This window comes from Candoia aspera, chromosome 8 (assembly GCF_035149785.1).
Source record: "Candoia aspera isolate rCanAsp1 chromosome 8, rCanAsp1.hap2, whole genome shotgun sequence".
Taxonomy (NCBI): domain Eukaryota; kingdom Metazoa; phylum Chordata; class Lepidosauria; order Squamata; family Boidae; genus Candoia; species Candoia aspera.
The window spans coordinates 49,108,646-49,122,480 of NC_086160.1; the positions used below are offsets into that span (position 1 = coordinate 49,108,646).

The 13,835-nt window shown below is 36.2% G+C and overlaps 1 protein-coding gene across 1 annotated transcript in view; it reads right to left on the reverse strand.

Moving 5' to 3' along the window:
• Window positions 1-13,835, reverse strand: part of BLTP1 (bridge-like lipid transfer protein family member 1) — a 145,567-nt gene that overhangs the window by 55,360 nt on the left and 76,372 nt on the right. Inside the window, exons 42-49 of the mRNA XM_063310165.1 lie at window positions 13,399-13,618; window positions 9,550-9,708; window positions 8,501-8,676; window positions 7,155-7,330; window positions 5,621-6,324; window positions 3,894-4,139; window positions 3,131-3,224; window positions 1,050-1,100 (exon numbers count right to left, since the gene is read on the reverse strand). Coding sequence (XP_063166235.1) covers window positions 1,050-1,100; window positions 3,131-3,224; window positions 3,894-4,139; window positions 5,621-6,324; window positions 7,155-7,330; window positions 8,501-8,676; window positions 9,550-9,708; window positions 13,399-13,618 — 1,826 coding nt within the window. The remainder of the gene's footprint in view (window positions 1-1,049; window positions 1,101-3,130; window positions 3,225-3,893; window positions 4,140-5,620; window positions 6,325-7,154; window positions 7,331-8,500; window positions 8,677-9,549; window positions 9,709-13,398; window positions 13,619-13,835) is intronic.

Genomic DNA, 13,835 nt, shown 5'->3' on the forward strand with positions numbered 1-13,835 from the left:
ACCATTAGATGACCTGAAAGACCAGGTTAGGGCAGATTATCATGGATAAATTCTATGTGGTTGCTATTAAGTCAACAACAACTTGATGGCACATAATCAACTCTATTTTAATAGTCAAAGTTGCTCAGTAACATATGTATCATATTCAGATGTGGCAAAAAAGTCCTGACTTTATCACACAATGTTAGGATCAGATCTCCCTTTCTGCCCACCCCATCTCAGTAGGAGAGATATCTGACTGTGCAATGAAAACAGGTGTTTAGAACCTGTGCTCTTAGGAACACAGCTGTGTGCATTAAAATATTTTAAATATAAATGCTCTCACTGTATAAAGGATCCTTTAGATGAGACATCCCATACATACCTTTGGGGTGGGACTTATACCAAATATTTCTGTGATGTGTAACAATTTTTGTTGCAATGCCTTAATAGAACTTAATATAGCAATAGGAGGGTTTTTGTTAATCAACACAAAGTCATAACTACTATAACCTTTGTTATCTTCATAGAATAAAGCCAATATTCTCTTATGAATAGACAATATGAACAACTTTAGAAAAGTTACAAATTTAGAAAAATATTTTAAAAACCCTAACTATTCTGTAAAGAGCCAGTCTGGTGTAGTGGTTAAGGTACCAGGCTAAAAACCAGGAGACCATGAGTTCTAGGCCCGTCTTAATCACAAAGCCAGCTGGGTGACCTTGGGCCAGTCACTCTCTCTCAGCCCTAGGAAGGAGGCAATGCCAAACCACTTCTGAAATCTTGCCCAAAAAAACTGCAGGGACTTGTCCAGGCAATCACCAGGAGTCAACACTGATCTGAAAGCACAAAACAAAAACAAACAACGCCCCCCCCCAAATCCTATTCTGTAAATAAATAAAAAGCAAAGACAGTTGGTTCAAAACTTCTAATATATGCTGATTCAAATTTTATGGCAACTATATTTCATAATAAAACTAGTTAAGTATACATTTAAAAACAATAAAATGCACCTTAACTATACTACATACAGTGCTATCTGAAAGTCATTTAAAGATAATGTGACATACAGAAATTCCTGTTTGGCTGTGCTTGTTGGTGATGTAGGAAAATCCTCCAGTCTACACGTGAAGATTAGATGAAAGCAAAAACAAAACAAAGCAAATTAAGGAATAAACAGTCATGCAGAAGAGTTAGATATTGTTAATTCAAAATATGACCAAATATCTGAAAAAATTGTAATTTAAGCAGTGATAACTTGTGAATCTCGACACTGCCAAGAATAATAAGCAAGCCATTCATTTCAGTATAAATAATATATAGATGTTTCTTGCTGCTCCAAGGGGTTACGTGCAGAATTTCTTTCAGTTCAATGACTGGAGAAATTTAATCAGTTAAGAACCTCTTTCACCTACTGGATCACAAACTGAACTCTCAGGACAGAGGCAAATTTATAAGAAGCCTTTTAACTACTACTTATTTTGTTGTAGCATTAATAAGGCATCTATATACTGTAAATATTAAAAAGACTTGCTGTCATGGTGGGCTGTCAGGCCCAGCCCAAGAACAACAAAGAATCAGTCCAGCCAAACTTTAGTTCTTTATTTGCTAATGCCATATAGACAGAATCTTGCCAGACTAAATTAACTCTACCTAGCCTAACGGGAAATAACCTGGGAGGCTCTAGGGCAGGGATATTCTGAACCTTTTAGTTTTCCCACAGTCGCCTCCTGGTCTGTGTTTCCTCTTATCTTGTCCCCCTTCTTGGAATGTGCTCCCTCCTTCCTGAGAACCAGCAGCATTACTGAAATCCACCACATCACCTCTCCCCTTCAGAGACACATTCCATAACATGGGCTCAGATTCAGAGGCAGAGACTGACGAGCAGCCAGCTCCAGAAATGCCCACATAATGAAGTCAGCTCCAGAATCTTGGATGGGCTGCCGTTTGAGCAGGAAGAGGAGGCAGGGCTGGCCAGCAACCAGCAGAGACAGCTACCGCAGCTCCCCAAAGATTAGGGCGCGGAATTTCTTTTCATTAGAATTAATAGAGACTTGACATCTTTGATGCTGAAAATAGTCTTTGGAAAAACTGATACAAAAATTAGTTGTTTCCATATTCTCTCAGCATTAAATAATACTTTGTGCAGCCAGAAAATACTGAGGATTATCTAAGTAGTTCTGATAAACTACTGTATGTGAAAGTGAACTATACTATCCAGCATACTTATAGTGTCCTGCTATTGCTATTCTATTTAAATGTAGAGTTATAACAACATACACTTTCAAGTGTGCAAGAAGGAGAAAATGAAATTATTAGCAAAACAAGGAGCTAAATGCACAAAAGTGGGAACAACTGTTTTAACATCAGATTAACCACATCAAAGTTAAATGATTAGTTATCATGCAAAAAAGTATTTTAAAACTTTCTAAAAATATAGTAGCTACATCTATTAAGAACACTACATAAACTAACAATTCTTCTAGGAATTCCTACATATAGTTCAGTGAACTTGTCAAAAAAAGAATACAATGAGAGTGTATTTATATTAAGGAAATAACTTTGTGTTTTTAAAGAAATTCTTGCCAAGCCACAGAATTCCCTAACTATAAATAATTACAGTACTCGATAATGGTAGCATGACCATTAGAAACAAAACACAGGATACAAGAAATAGCAATAGGTTGAAACTGAATGGTAATATTTAGGTTAAACACATCTAATTGCTAGAGAGATATGGTCAAAGGACAGTACATTAGAGACTTCATATAAAAACTATACAGTACATGTGGCAGGGTTAACACATTTTAATGATTTAGTTAAAATCCTGTCATATCAAAATTGTCTATGGGTCTTTACCCCTTTCCTGGTATGAACCAGCTGTTCAGGAAAACCTTAGACTCTAGTCATCGTATTAATATTAATGAATATTTGACTCATAATAATGATTATTTTTAACTCCTATAGTTAACCCTAAAAGTAAAACAGAAGGAATTATTTTTGCAACATATTTGCCATTATTTGTTCTCCCCAGATACAGCAGTGCTTAACAAATTCAATTAAATTACTAGGAGGACTGAAGCTTTACACTGGGCATAACCTCTGCCTTTATAAATGACAATTCAAATATCACTTTTTATTTCACACTCACTGGATATTTGGTGTGATCCCTTCCAGGAGAACAATATTAACACCACCTATATGAGCAGTAGCACATGTCTCGGTCATCTTTTGGTGCAGTATATCTTTAACAGGAAAAAAAGGTATTTAAAATAAAGTAAAAAATTATTTATTATTGGCATTCATGCATAATTCTTATTAGAAATTAACAGGCAAAATATAAGACACTTATACCAATAAACTTGTAAAGACATTTCTAACATTTTTGGAGAAAGTAAACCATATGGAAATATTTCTAATAGCAAATTTTGAAGTTAAAATATTTTAATATAATTTGAGCCACTAATGTAGTTTTTCAGTTTCTCATGGTTTTAAAAAATATTGTTACATTTATATCCTTCATTTTCTCAAAGTAACTTAAAGTGACCTTCCCATGAATAAGCCAATGAGGTAGGGTAGCTGAGATTTGGTATTAGTTCATGGCCACCCAGTAAGCTTCATGGTTAAGTAAGGCTATGAACCCAAATCTCTCCAGTTCTAATCTGAGATTCCAAGCAATACCCTAGCTACCTTTATATTAGAATAAATGGAACAGAATCATCTTTTCATTATTTCAATAAGAGAAATATTTTTTTCCAAAAATTAGCCTGGCTCATATTGTTGTTATAAATCATATTCTTTATCCTACTCTTCACTTTTATAATTAGCCAAAACAAATGTATTTCAATTAAAAATTAAATTAAAGTGTGTTTCAAAATGTGTTTCAATTACACCCACACACACACAATCTCTACCTTTCATTTTTTCTTTGAGTGTAAAGCTACCATGAATTCTCTTCAGTTCTGATTCCATTGTTAGTCCACCAATATCTGCTTCAAGATGTGTGCGATTTACCATGCCTATTCCAAAGACTATCAGGGTCACATGCTGAGGTTCAGATGTGACCAAACTACGTTTCCTCTGTGGTCTGCTCAAGCTGCTGTTATCCAGTTCATTCTCAAAAGCAACCCTACATGCAGGTTCTGTGGGGCTCCGAATTCCTACAAGCAATGCAAATCAAGCCAAGAAATATTGATAGAATTCATTCAAATACAATTACTTCATAAAAAATTATACCCTATCAAGTATGAATTTAACAAGGCAGCACTTAACACAGTTTTCTGCTGAATTCAATATGCCTTTAATTCTAAGCAATCTGAGCTACCTATACCATACAGGACTGCCTTTGTTTTGAAAGCAGTATTTTTTTTTTCACTTCCACAATTAGACTGGCAAAGTATAAAGCAGAAGGTTTATCACTAATAACCACACCCCTGGAGAGAATTTCCATTAGGAATTCTTTGAAGTGTCTTCAGTGAAGTGTGAAAACTCACACTTTGGGCCAGTCATTATATCTCAGTCTTAGGAAGAAGGCAATGGTAAGTTACTTCTGAAAATGTTGCCAAGAAAGCTGCATGGACTTGACCATGTAGTCACCAGGAGTCAAGATTGACTCAAAACAACCAAAACAACAACTGTTTACATACAGACCTCACATTTCTGAGCATCCAAATAATGTATATACTGTAAATAATGGGATTGAAAACTTTCTTATTGCTTTCATTCTTTTTATGAAAGAACATTTATTTAGTATTTCATTATTATTTATGAGTAAACAAATGACTTCCTGTTTTCATCAAGTCAGCTACAAAATTATCGTATTAGCTAGCCCTTCCATCAAGGATTGGATTTTGATAAAGATTTGTATGAATATTCCTGTGATGCCCAAAACCAGCCACTATCAAAAGGTGCCATTATTACACATAGAAATTTGAGTCTAATGATTTCTCTAACTGCTATAAATGTTAACTTTCTAAATATGGCAAGGATGCACATTATATCCAATCATCATTCCATATACAAAATGTATGGAAAATCATAAAACCACTAAATCCAGATTTGCTTTTAATAAAGGGTTTTAATCCTGAGCCCGAAAACTACTTCTTCCTCATTCATCAACAAAGCAAGGCCTCTTCGGATAGTAACTCTTCACAGTTTTGATGTCTTTTTTCATTTATATTCCTCTATATCAGGATTTACTTTCCTCCCCTTGTCCATTACATTTACATTATTTAAGTTACAAATTCTTTGCATTATTGGTAAAACCAAATTTTAAACAGTAATTATTTACTGTCTAACTGAACCATTTTAATTGCCAATTTAGTTAAAAAGAAAACTAAATTGTCTGTTTAGCTAAAAAAAACCCCACCCTATACATTAACACAGGCATCTCTTCCTAATGGTGAAAGTACCAAAATTATGAAACATGCATCACAGTAAGACTGGTTTTAAGATGAGCGGCTATATACAGTAAATGCAATAAATAAATAAGATGCAAGCTCTGCCCTTTTGCATTTGTGTTGTGACAATGCATGCAAGGACATAATGGGCAAAATTTGCACTACAACAAACACTATGATTGCAATTCATCTGTCCTCTCCCTCAGATGTAATGTATGGCAATTCTCCAAAGATTTTCTTACCTGCTGGATAAAATGTTTCAGAAGATTTTTCTAAAATCCCTGTTGGATCTGAGATAAGAGAATAAAAGTTCAATAGTTTATACATATTTTGCCAGCACTCTGCAGAAGGTTCACTCTGCTCGGACACGGTAATTGAATCGGAGTCATCCATATGAATGGTCACATGGTCAACATCTTTGGAACCTTTCCTGGATACTTTAGAAGTTCTTCTTTCTGCTCTCCCCAGGGAACTTTTATTTCGAGATTCTTTTTTATTGTTCTCACTGTTTGATCGTTTATTTTTTGCATTGTTCACTCTGTTGACGCCATTAAGGCTGCCTCGAGAACTGCGACTGAAGTCAGAAGAACGGAAGTCTCTGTGTTTCCGAGTTTTAAAAGTTGGTGTTGGAGAAGCTGAACCAGCTGTATATCTACTAAGTTTAATGTCTGTTTGGGTAGCTTTAATATCATCTATCATGGTGCTGAACTGGTGAATAAGCCGAACTAGTGCCATATCCACATGCTGGCTTATAGATTGACAAGAGATTGTAAAATTGCAATGAAATGTGCTATAATGACGCTTGTTAAAGTCATGAAAAGCAAGAGCATTGGTAGAATTTTGAGGTGTATTCACCGACTTCTCCATTATAACAGCACTAATACTAAAAGTTTCCAACATTAATGCTGGTTTGAATTCAAGTGGAGGAAGATTTACTGCTCCTTGCCTAAGAAATAAAAACAAAGCTTTAAAAATAAACATTTATTTCAGTGTTATTATCAATCTGTTCTTGAAGGCTATCTAGCTTTTTATAATATTAGACACTTACTCTAATGTTTTTTCTAGAACAGTCTTGCAATGTCTAATTGTCAAGAAAAAACTGACATGAAAATAGAAATTGCTTGACTTAGAATAAGTTTACTTTGAGAGATATATCATTGTTTCCTCACTCATACAAATTTACCATGCAACAAAAGAAGGGTCTTGGTAGCAAAATGGCAAAGTGTAGATGCAGTATAAAAATGTATAATCAACAATTTACTATTTATCTTCAAGCCAAAATTTAAATTGTATCTACCCAATCTTGCACATATTTGGTCACAAGGATTACTCTTACAGTCAGAACCATAAAAGCAACTGAAATTACATTCTATAGGTAACATTTCAAAGACTGATATCCCAACTCCATGACTATCTAATTTGCCTGCTGTACGCCAATTCATAATTTTCTTCAAGACTGCATTATTTCTGACTTCCTAAAGAGGGAAAAAATCAGCAATGAACATCTCCAAATATTTTGGAGTAATTAAATAACATTTATTTATTCGATTTCTATAGTCACCCTTCTCAGCGAGTGACTCAGAGCGGCTTACAACAATAAAAGCTATAAAACAATTAAAACAATTTCAATTAAAACAATTAAATTACAGAATAAATACACACGGCCACGAAGTAAGCAGTGCATAGATGTTAATATAATCAAGAAACAGGACCATACACATGTTCATGTTAACTTTCTTTAATGTGAAATATATTTTTGGAGCTTGAACGCCATACCTTCGTGCTCTTTTGCTTCTTCTCTCCTTTGCTGTATCTGAATCAACAATGTCTGCCCTAAGGCAATCCAGAGTCCCTGAGAATGAGAGATGCTCACCAAAGTACATCTTGTAGCACAATGGTACTACATCCTGAGACTGAATTCCTGTGTGGCTCAGAAGAGGTTTGAAAACAACCTATCAAAAATAAAGCCAAGTGTTTCCTTAATTCATAACTATTAAAATTGCTTCTCATTTATGTAAATGTTACTTTTGAAAGTGCTTCTAATGTTTTAAAGCACTGAAAGATTGCAGATTGGAACAATTAATTTAGTATCTATGTGTATGTTTCAATTTAATATGCAATCCAACAAAAAGGAGAAACAGTGTATTTGTAATTCTGCTCATGTCAATACATGGCTGAAGTTGGAAAGATGAAAACCCAGGATTGTCAAAACTATTATGTAGACAGGAATACATGTCTCCAATTCTTAAGCTGGAAAAGAACAGCCAAAGTTCTGTTGACTTGAAAAGTCAAGGGGAAAAAGTTTCAGATTTAAACCCTAGGGCTGATATATAAATATAGGGCTTGAGTCCTCCATCCTGCAGTAGAAAATCATCTGCATATATACAACTTTTTTTCTGCAATAAAACAATTTAGCTGCTGTAACTGTGAAACTTCTGTTGTTAGCTAATTACTGAACTGACAAGTTTCTGAAGAGAAAAGATTTATAGTAGTGGCTGGTGTGAAGACAGCCACAACGGTTTCATTCAAATCATAAGCCAAAACAAGGATGCAAACTCCTTTTCTCTTTGAAATGAATCCCCTCATAGGTATTGTGCTGTTAGCTTTATATATATACTAACACCTATTATGATTACCTTAAAATCTAGTCTCATTTCTGCCTATCTAATTATAAAAAAAAATTAATGCTGCTAAGACAGAAGATGTGGAAAACTTATTGCCAAGAAAGAAGGCAAGGGAGGAAACGGACATCACTTCCAAGTCATTACTCATAGCAATGAACTATTAAAAGCTTAGGGAGTTGAAAAGGCAGAATCTGGAATAGGCAGCCAGGCAAAAGAAGAAAGAACAAAGAAGCCACAACCTTTGAGGCAGTTTTTGACTCCTGGCAACTGCCTGGACAAGTCCCTACTTTTTTCTTAGTAAGGTTTTTCGGAAGTGGTTTGCCATTGCCTCCTTCCTAGGACTGAGAGAGTGACTGGCCCAAGGTCACCCAGCTAGCTTTATGCCTAAGGTAAGACTAGAACTCTCAGTCTCCTGGTTTCTAGCCTGGTGCCTTAACCACTGCATCAAACTGGCTCTCTTATCACGCATATGCTCCAATTTTAAAGACAAACATATACCTGGGCATCAGCAAGTTGAACAGCAGGGAGTCCCTGGTTCGCCTCCTCAGTACCAACAATGTCATCTTGACTAGTACTGTGTTGTGAATGTGTTCCATCCAATGTGTTTTGATCACTAGACATTACTGTATTGAAGTCAGATGCTGAAGGTATGGTTGGAAGATTTGGAGCCACACCTATAAAACAGTCCTGTGTTTATTTACTAGTAGCAAACTTAGTTCTAATATATGCAGTACTCAGAAAGCTGAAAAATTATTCAGGAAAAAAACCTTCTTCAATCCTGGGGAAAATATATTCTGCATGACATCAGTTTCAGCTGGTGTCTGTCTGTCTGTCTGTCTGTCTGTGTGTGTGTACACATACACACACATCACTATTGACATAGAATATGAAGAATGATCACCTATAAATTGAATCCTGGCAGGTGAAAAATAGCTGAAAAGTTTGTATCCATTGCAGCCTAAAAAGTCTGCCCAATTATCTTACATTGTGAAATAGCAAGACTCTTGACATCAATTTCAAACAAGTACTGTATTTACCTGAAAGGAAGAATTTTTTTCCAATCACCTCAGATTTACTGAGAATATAGTAATGGTGAAAGAGGAAGTTTTTTTACTCTAGAATTCCTTTAGGAAGAGGTCACTGCCTTAAATCAGGACCATATTCCTTTGGGGTAACTATTAGTCTTCAAACGTAGAGAATGATAATATATGGATTATCTTTCTCCCAAGGCCAAAGGCATAAATATACCATTGTATCTTTTCACCAGTGTCTTGCAAAATTGACTTTGATAGGGGACAGTCATTGAGGAAAGTCTTGCTTGAGGAATTTTTGAAATTATTGGGATGATCCCAGTAGAAACAGAATAATGGGCAAGTCCATCATCAGAATTCATCTTATATTTCTATTTTAAATACCTTAAGTTTAGTAATATATCCTTTTCATTTCAATTAACAAACACAGAGTAGATTATTTTTAAAGAGAATTTTTACTTTATTCTAATTAAGTAGTTACTATATTAAAGCAAACTCTGAAGTTCAGAATAATACCTGTTGGAAGACTGTTGTGGCCAGATTTGGTGACAGGAGACTCCTGAGCTGTATTTCCTCTATTGCCTACTGCATTTGACATCCAGTTATAAAAACTCACAGATGAGGGTTCTGATAATAATGGATGTTCAGATAGAATTTCAGTTTGCATGGTATTCGCTAGTTAGGAATAAAAACAATTATTAATTAGTGTAAGTCCTTAAAAATAAATGTTGATAATGTATTTTCAATCCTTGAGAGACAAGCAACTAATTTTAAGGAAAAAGAGAATGCCAACACAAAATCTAACATAAATTAAACATGGGGGGGTATCTCCATAGCTACTACTGACTAAATAGTTCTATACTGCTGACATTAACTCCTAAATGTCAATGTTCTTTGTAATGAACAAACATGGTACTGATATGCTAAAACTAGCTGGATTTTTATTATGCAAAAAATTTGTACAGTATATACATTTCTGTCACTAGTGATCATTAAATGAAAACCAAGCATTAAATATTGCCCAACTTTTCTTGGTAATAAAAAGAAAGCTAGTAGAACTTTTTTTTCTCTATTACAATTAGGACACACTTAGAGGATTGCAATTAGATTTTACGTAGAAAATCTAGAAACTAGATCTCTCTTGCAGTCCATTGCAGTTCGGCGGCTAATAAATTTTAATAATAATAAACCCAAATAGAAATGAAGAAAAAATCAAGACAGATACTAGGCAGATATCAAAACGCACAATGAAAAACAAGAATTCCATATAGCTCATTTTTGCCAAGACAATTCACTCTGCATAACAAACACTCTCTTCCAACAACCTAAGAGACGGCTTTATACATGGACTTCACCAGATGGACAACACCGAAATCAGATTGACTACATCCTTTGCAGCCAAAGGTGGCGGACATCTGTACAGTCGGTAAAAACAAGACCTGGAGCTGACTGTAGTTCAGATCACGAACTTCTTCTTGCACAATTTAGGATCAGACTAAAGAGATTAGGGAAGACCCACAGATCAGCTAGATATGAGCTCACTAATATCCCTAAGGAATATGAAGTGGAGGTGAAGAATAGATTTAAGGGACTGGACTTAGTAGATAGGGTCCCGGAAGAACTATGGACAGAAGTTTGCAACATTGTTCAGGAGGCGGCAACAAAATACATCCCAAAGAAAGAGAAAACCAAGAAGGCAAAATGGCTGTCTGCTGAGACACTAGAAGTAGCCCAGGAAAGAAGGAAAGCAAAAGGCAACAGTGATAGGGGGAGATATGCCCAATTAAATGCAAAATTCCAGAGGTTAGCCAGAAGAGATAAGGAATTATTTTTAAACAAGCAATGCACGGAAGTGGAAGAAGACAATAGAATAGGAAGGACAAGAGACCTCTTCCAGAAAATTAGAAACATCGGAGGTAAATTCCAGGCCAAAATGGGTATGATCAAAAACAAAGATGGCAAGGACCTAACAGAAGAAGAAGAGATCAAGAAAAGGTGGCAAGAATATACAGAAGACCTGTATAGGAAGGATAACAATATCGGGGATAGCTTTGACGGTGTGGTCAGTGAGCTAGAGCCAGACATCCTGAAGAGTGAGGTTGAGTGGGCCTTAAGAAGCATTGCTAATAACAAGGCAGCAGGAGACGACGGCATCCCAGCTGAACTCTTCAAAATCTTGCAAGATGATGCTGTCAAGGTAATGCATGCTATATGCCAGCAAATTTGGAAAACACAAGAATGGCCATCAGAGTGGAAAAAATCAACTTATATCCCCATACCAAAAAAGGGAAACACTAAAGAATGTTCAAACTATCGAACAGTGGCACTCATTTCACATGCCAGTAAGGTAATGCTCAAGATCCTGCAAGGTAGACTTCAGCAGTTCATGGAGCGAGAATTGCCAGATGTACAAGCTGGGTTTAGAAAAGGCAGAGGAACTAGAGACCAAACTGCCAATATCCACTGGATAATGGAAAAAGCCAGGGAGTTTCAGAAAAATATCTATTTCTGTTTTATTGACTATTCTAAAGCCTTTGACTGTGTGGACCATAACAAATTGTGGCAAGTTCTTAGTGGTATGGGGATACCAAGTCATCTTGTCTGCCTCCTGAAGAATCTGTATAACGACCAGGTAGCGACAGTAAGAACAGACCACGGAACAACGGACTGGTTTAAGATTGGGAAAGGAGTACGGCAGGGCTGTATACTCTCACCCTACCTATTCAACTTGTATGCAGAACACATCATGCGACATGCTGGGCTTGAGGAATACAAGGCTGGAGTTAAAATCTCTGGAAGAAACATTAACAATCTCAGATATGCAGATGATACCACTTTGATGGCTGAAAGTGAAGAGGAACTGAGGAGCCTTATGATGAAGGTGAAAGAAGAAAGTGCAAAAGCTGGCTTGCAGCTAAACCTCAAAAAAACCAAGATTATGGCAACCAGCTTGATTGATAACTGGCAAATAGAGGGAGAAAATGTAGAAGCAGTGAAAAACTTTGTATTCCTAGGTGCAAAGATTACTGCAGATGCTGACTGCAGTCAGGAAATCAGAAGACGCTTAATCCTTGGAGAGCAATGACAAATCTCGATAAAATAGTTAAGAGCAGAGACATCACACTGACAACAACATTGCATAGTTAAAGCAATGGTGTTCCCCATAGTAAGATATGGCTGCGAGAGCTGGACCATAAGGAAGGCTGAGAGAAGGAAGATAGATGCTTTTGAACTGTGGTGTTGGAGGAAAATTCTGAGAGTACCTTGGACTACAAGAAGATCAAACCAGTCCATCCTCCAGGAAATAAAGCCAGACTGCTCACTTGAGGGAATGATATTAAAGGCAAAACTGAAATACTTTGGCCACATAATGAGAAGACAGGACAGCCTGGAGAAGATGTTGATGCTAGGGAGAGTGGAAGGCAAAAGGAAGAGGGGCCGACCAAGGGCAAGGTGGATGGATGATATTCTAGAGGTGACGGACTTGTCCCTGGGGGAGCTAGGGGTGTTGACGACCGACAGGAAGCTCTGGCGTGGGCTGGTCCATGAAGTCACGAAGAGTCGGAAGCGACTAAACGAATAAACAACAACAACAACAACAGGGAAAGTAGAACTCTCCAATAAGAGTTCTATAGAACTGAAACCTACAGAATACTATCATTCAATATATAGAACAGAATTCTATGTTCTACAGAATTATCTACAAATTCTCCTTCCACTTATTTATTAGGTCATATCCTGTCTTCAAATTTCCCATAGTCAGCATATTGTAATGTTTAAGCTGTTAGACCAGGGAGATGAAAGTTCAAGTCCACCTTCAGCCATGGAAGCCCACTAAATGGCTCTGAGTCAATCATACTTTCTCAGCCCAACTATTTCATAGGGTTGTTGTGGGGATAAATTGGGAGGAAAGAAAACTATATACACCTTGAGCTCCTGAAAAAAAGGGCAGGACATAGCTCAATAGAGAGAGAGGGAGAAAGAGAGAGATATCTCTAATGAACAGACCAAGAGACACCTTACATTTTGCTTTTAAGTCCACAAATGCTGACCTAGGAATAAATTACCCTAATTAAAAAAAACTGTTCCAAAAGTAATATGGATCTCCCTGTCTATTTTGGTAACAGTGCTTGTGCTAGCTGATTTATTGCCACTTTAATCATAGTTAGTTACAGACAAGTGGCTACAGTATACAGTCTATTGCTGAATCACTCTTTAAAGAACCTATACCTTGGTGAAAAGAAAATTGCCATAGTATCTTGAGAGTTGTAAGGAAACAATACTGAAAACATTGAATAGTGTGAAATTAAGCCATCATCTGTAGCTTTAATCAATAAAATATAATTATAATGGAATGATTTCTACCTGTTCTTGTTAAGGAGCTACTTTTGGGGACTGTGGTACTTCTCTGAGGAGTTCCCTCCAAAAGATTGTGTAGGCTAGGAAAACTTCCAGTCAAATAGCTAAGTAAACTCTCTTTTCTTGGACTTTCTTTGACAAGTAAACCAGAACGACCAACATGCACTGGTGAGTCTGTAGCCGTATCTCCACTAGTGTAGCTCAAAGAATGATATGGATGGATACCCTGAAAAAAGGAACATATGTATCATGTTAAAATGACAAGAAACCAACTCCTATACATATTTATTGCTAATTCCTCCTAAATTCAGTAAATTTTCCTGTCTGGACTCCTTCACAGTATAAGAAATAGCTAGAGATCACAAGAACTTAACCTGAATGAAACTCTAGTTTGAGATGAAGTGGTAAACACATTATTACTTTTTCATATTTTTAATTATACA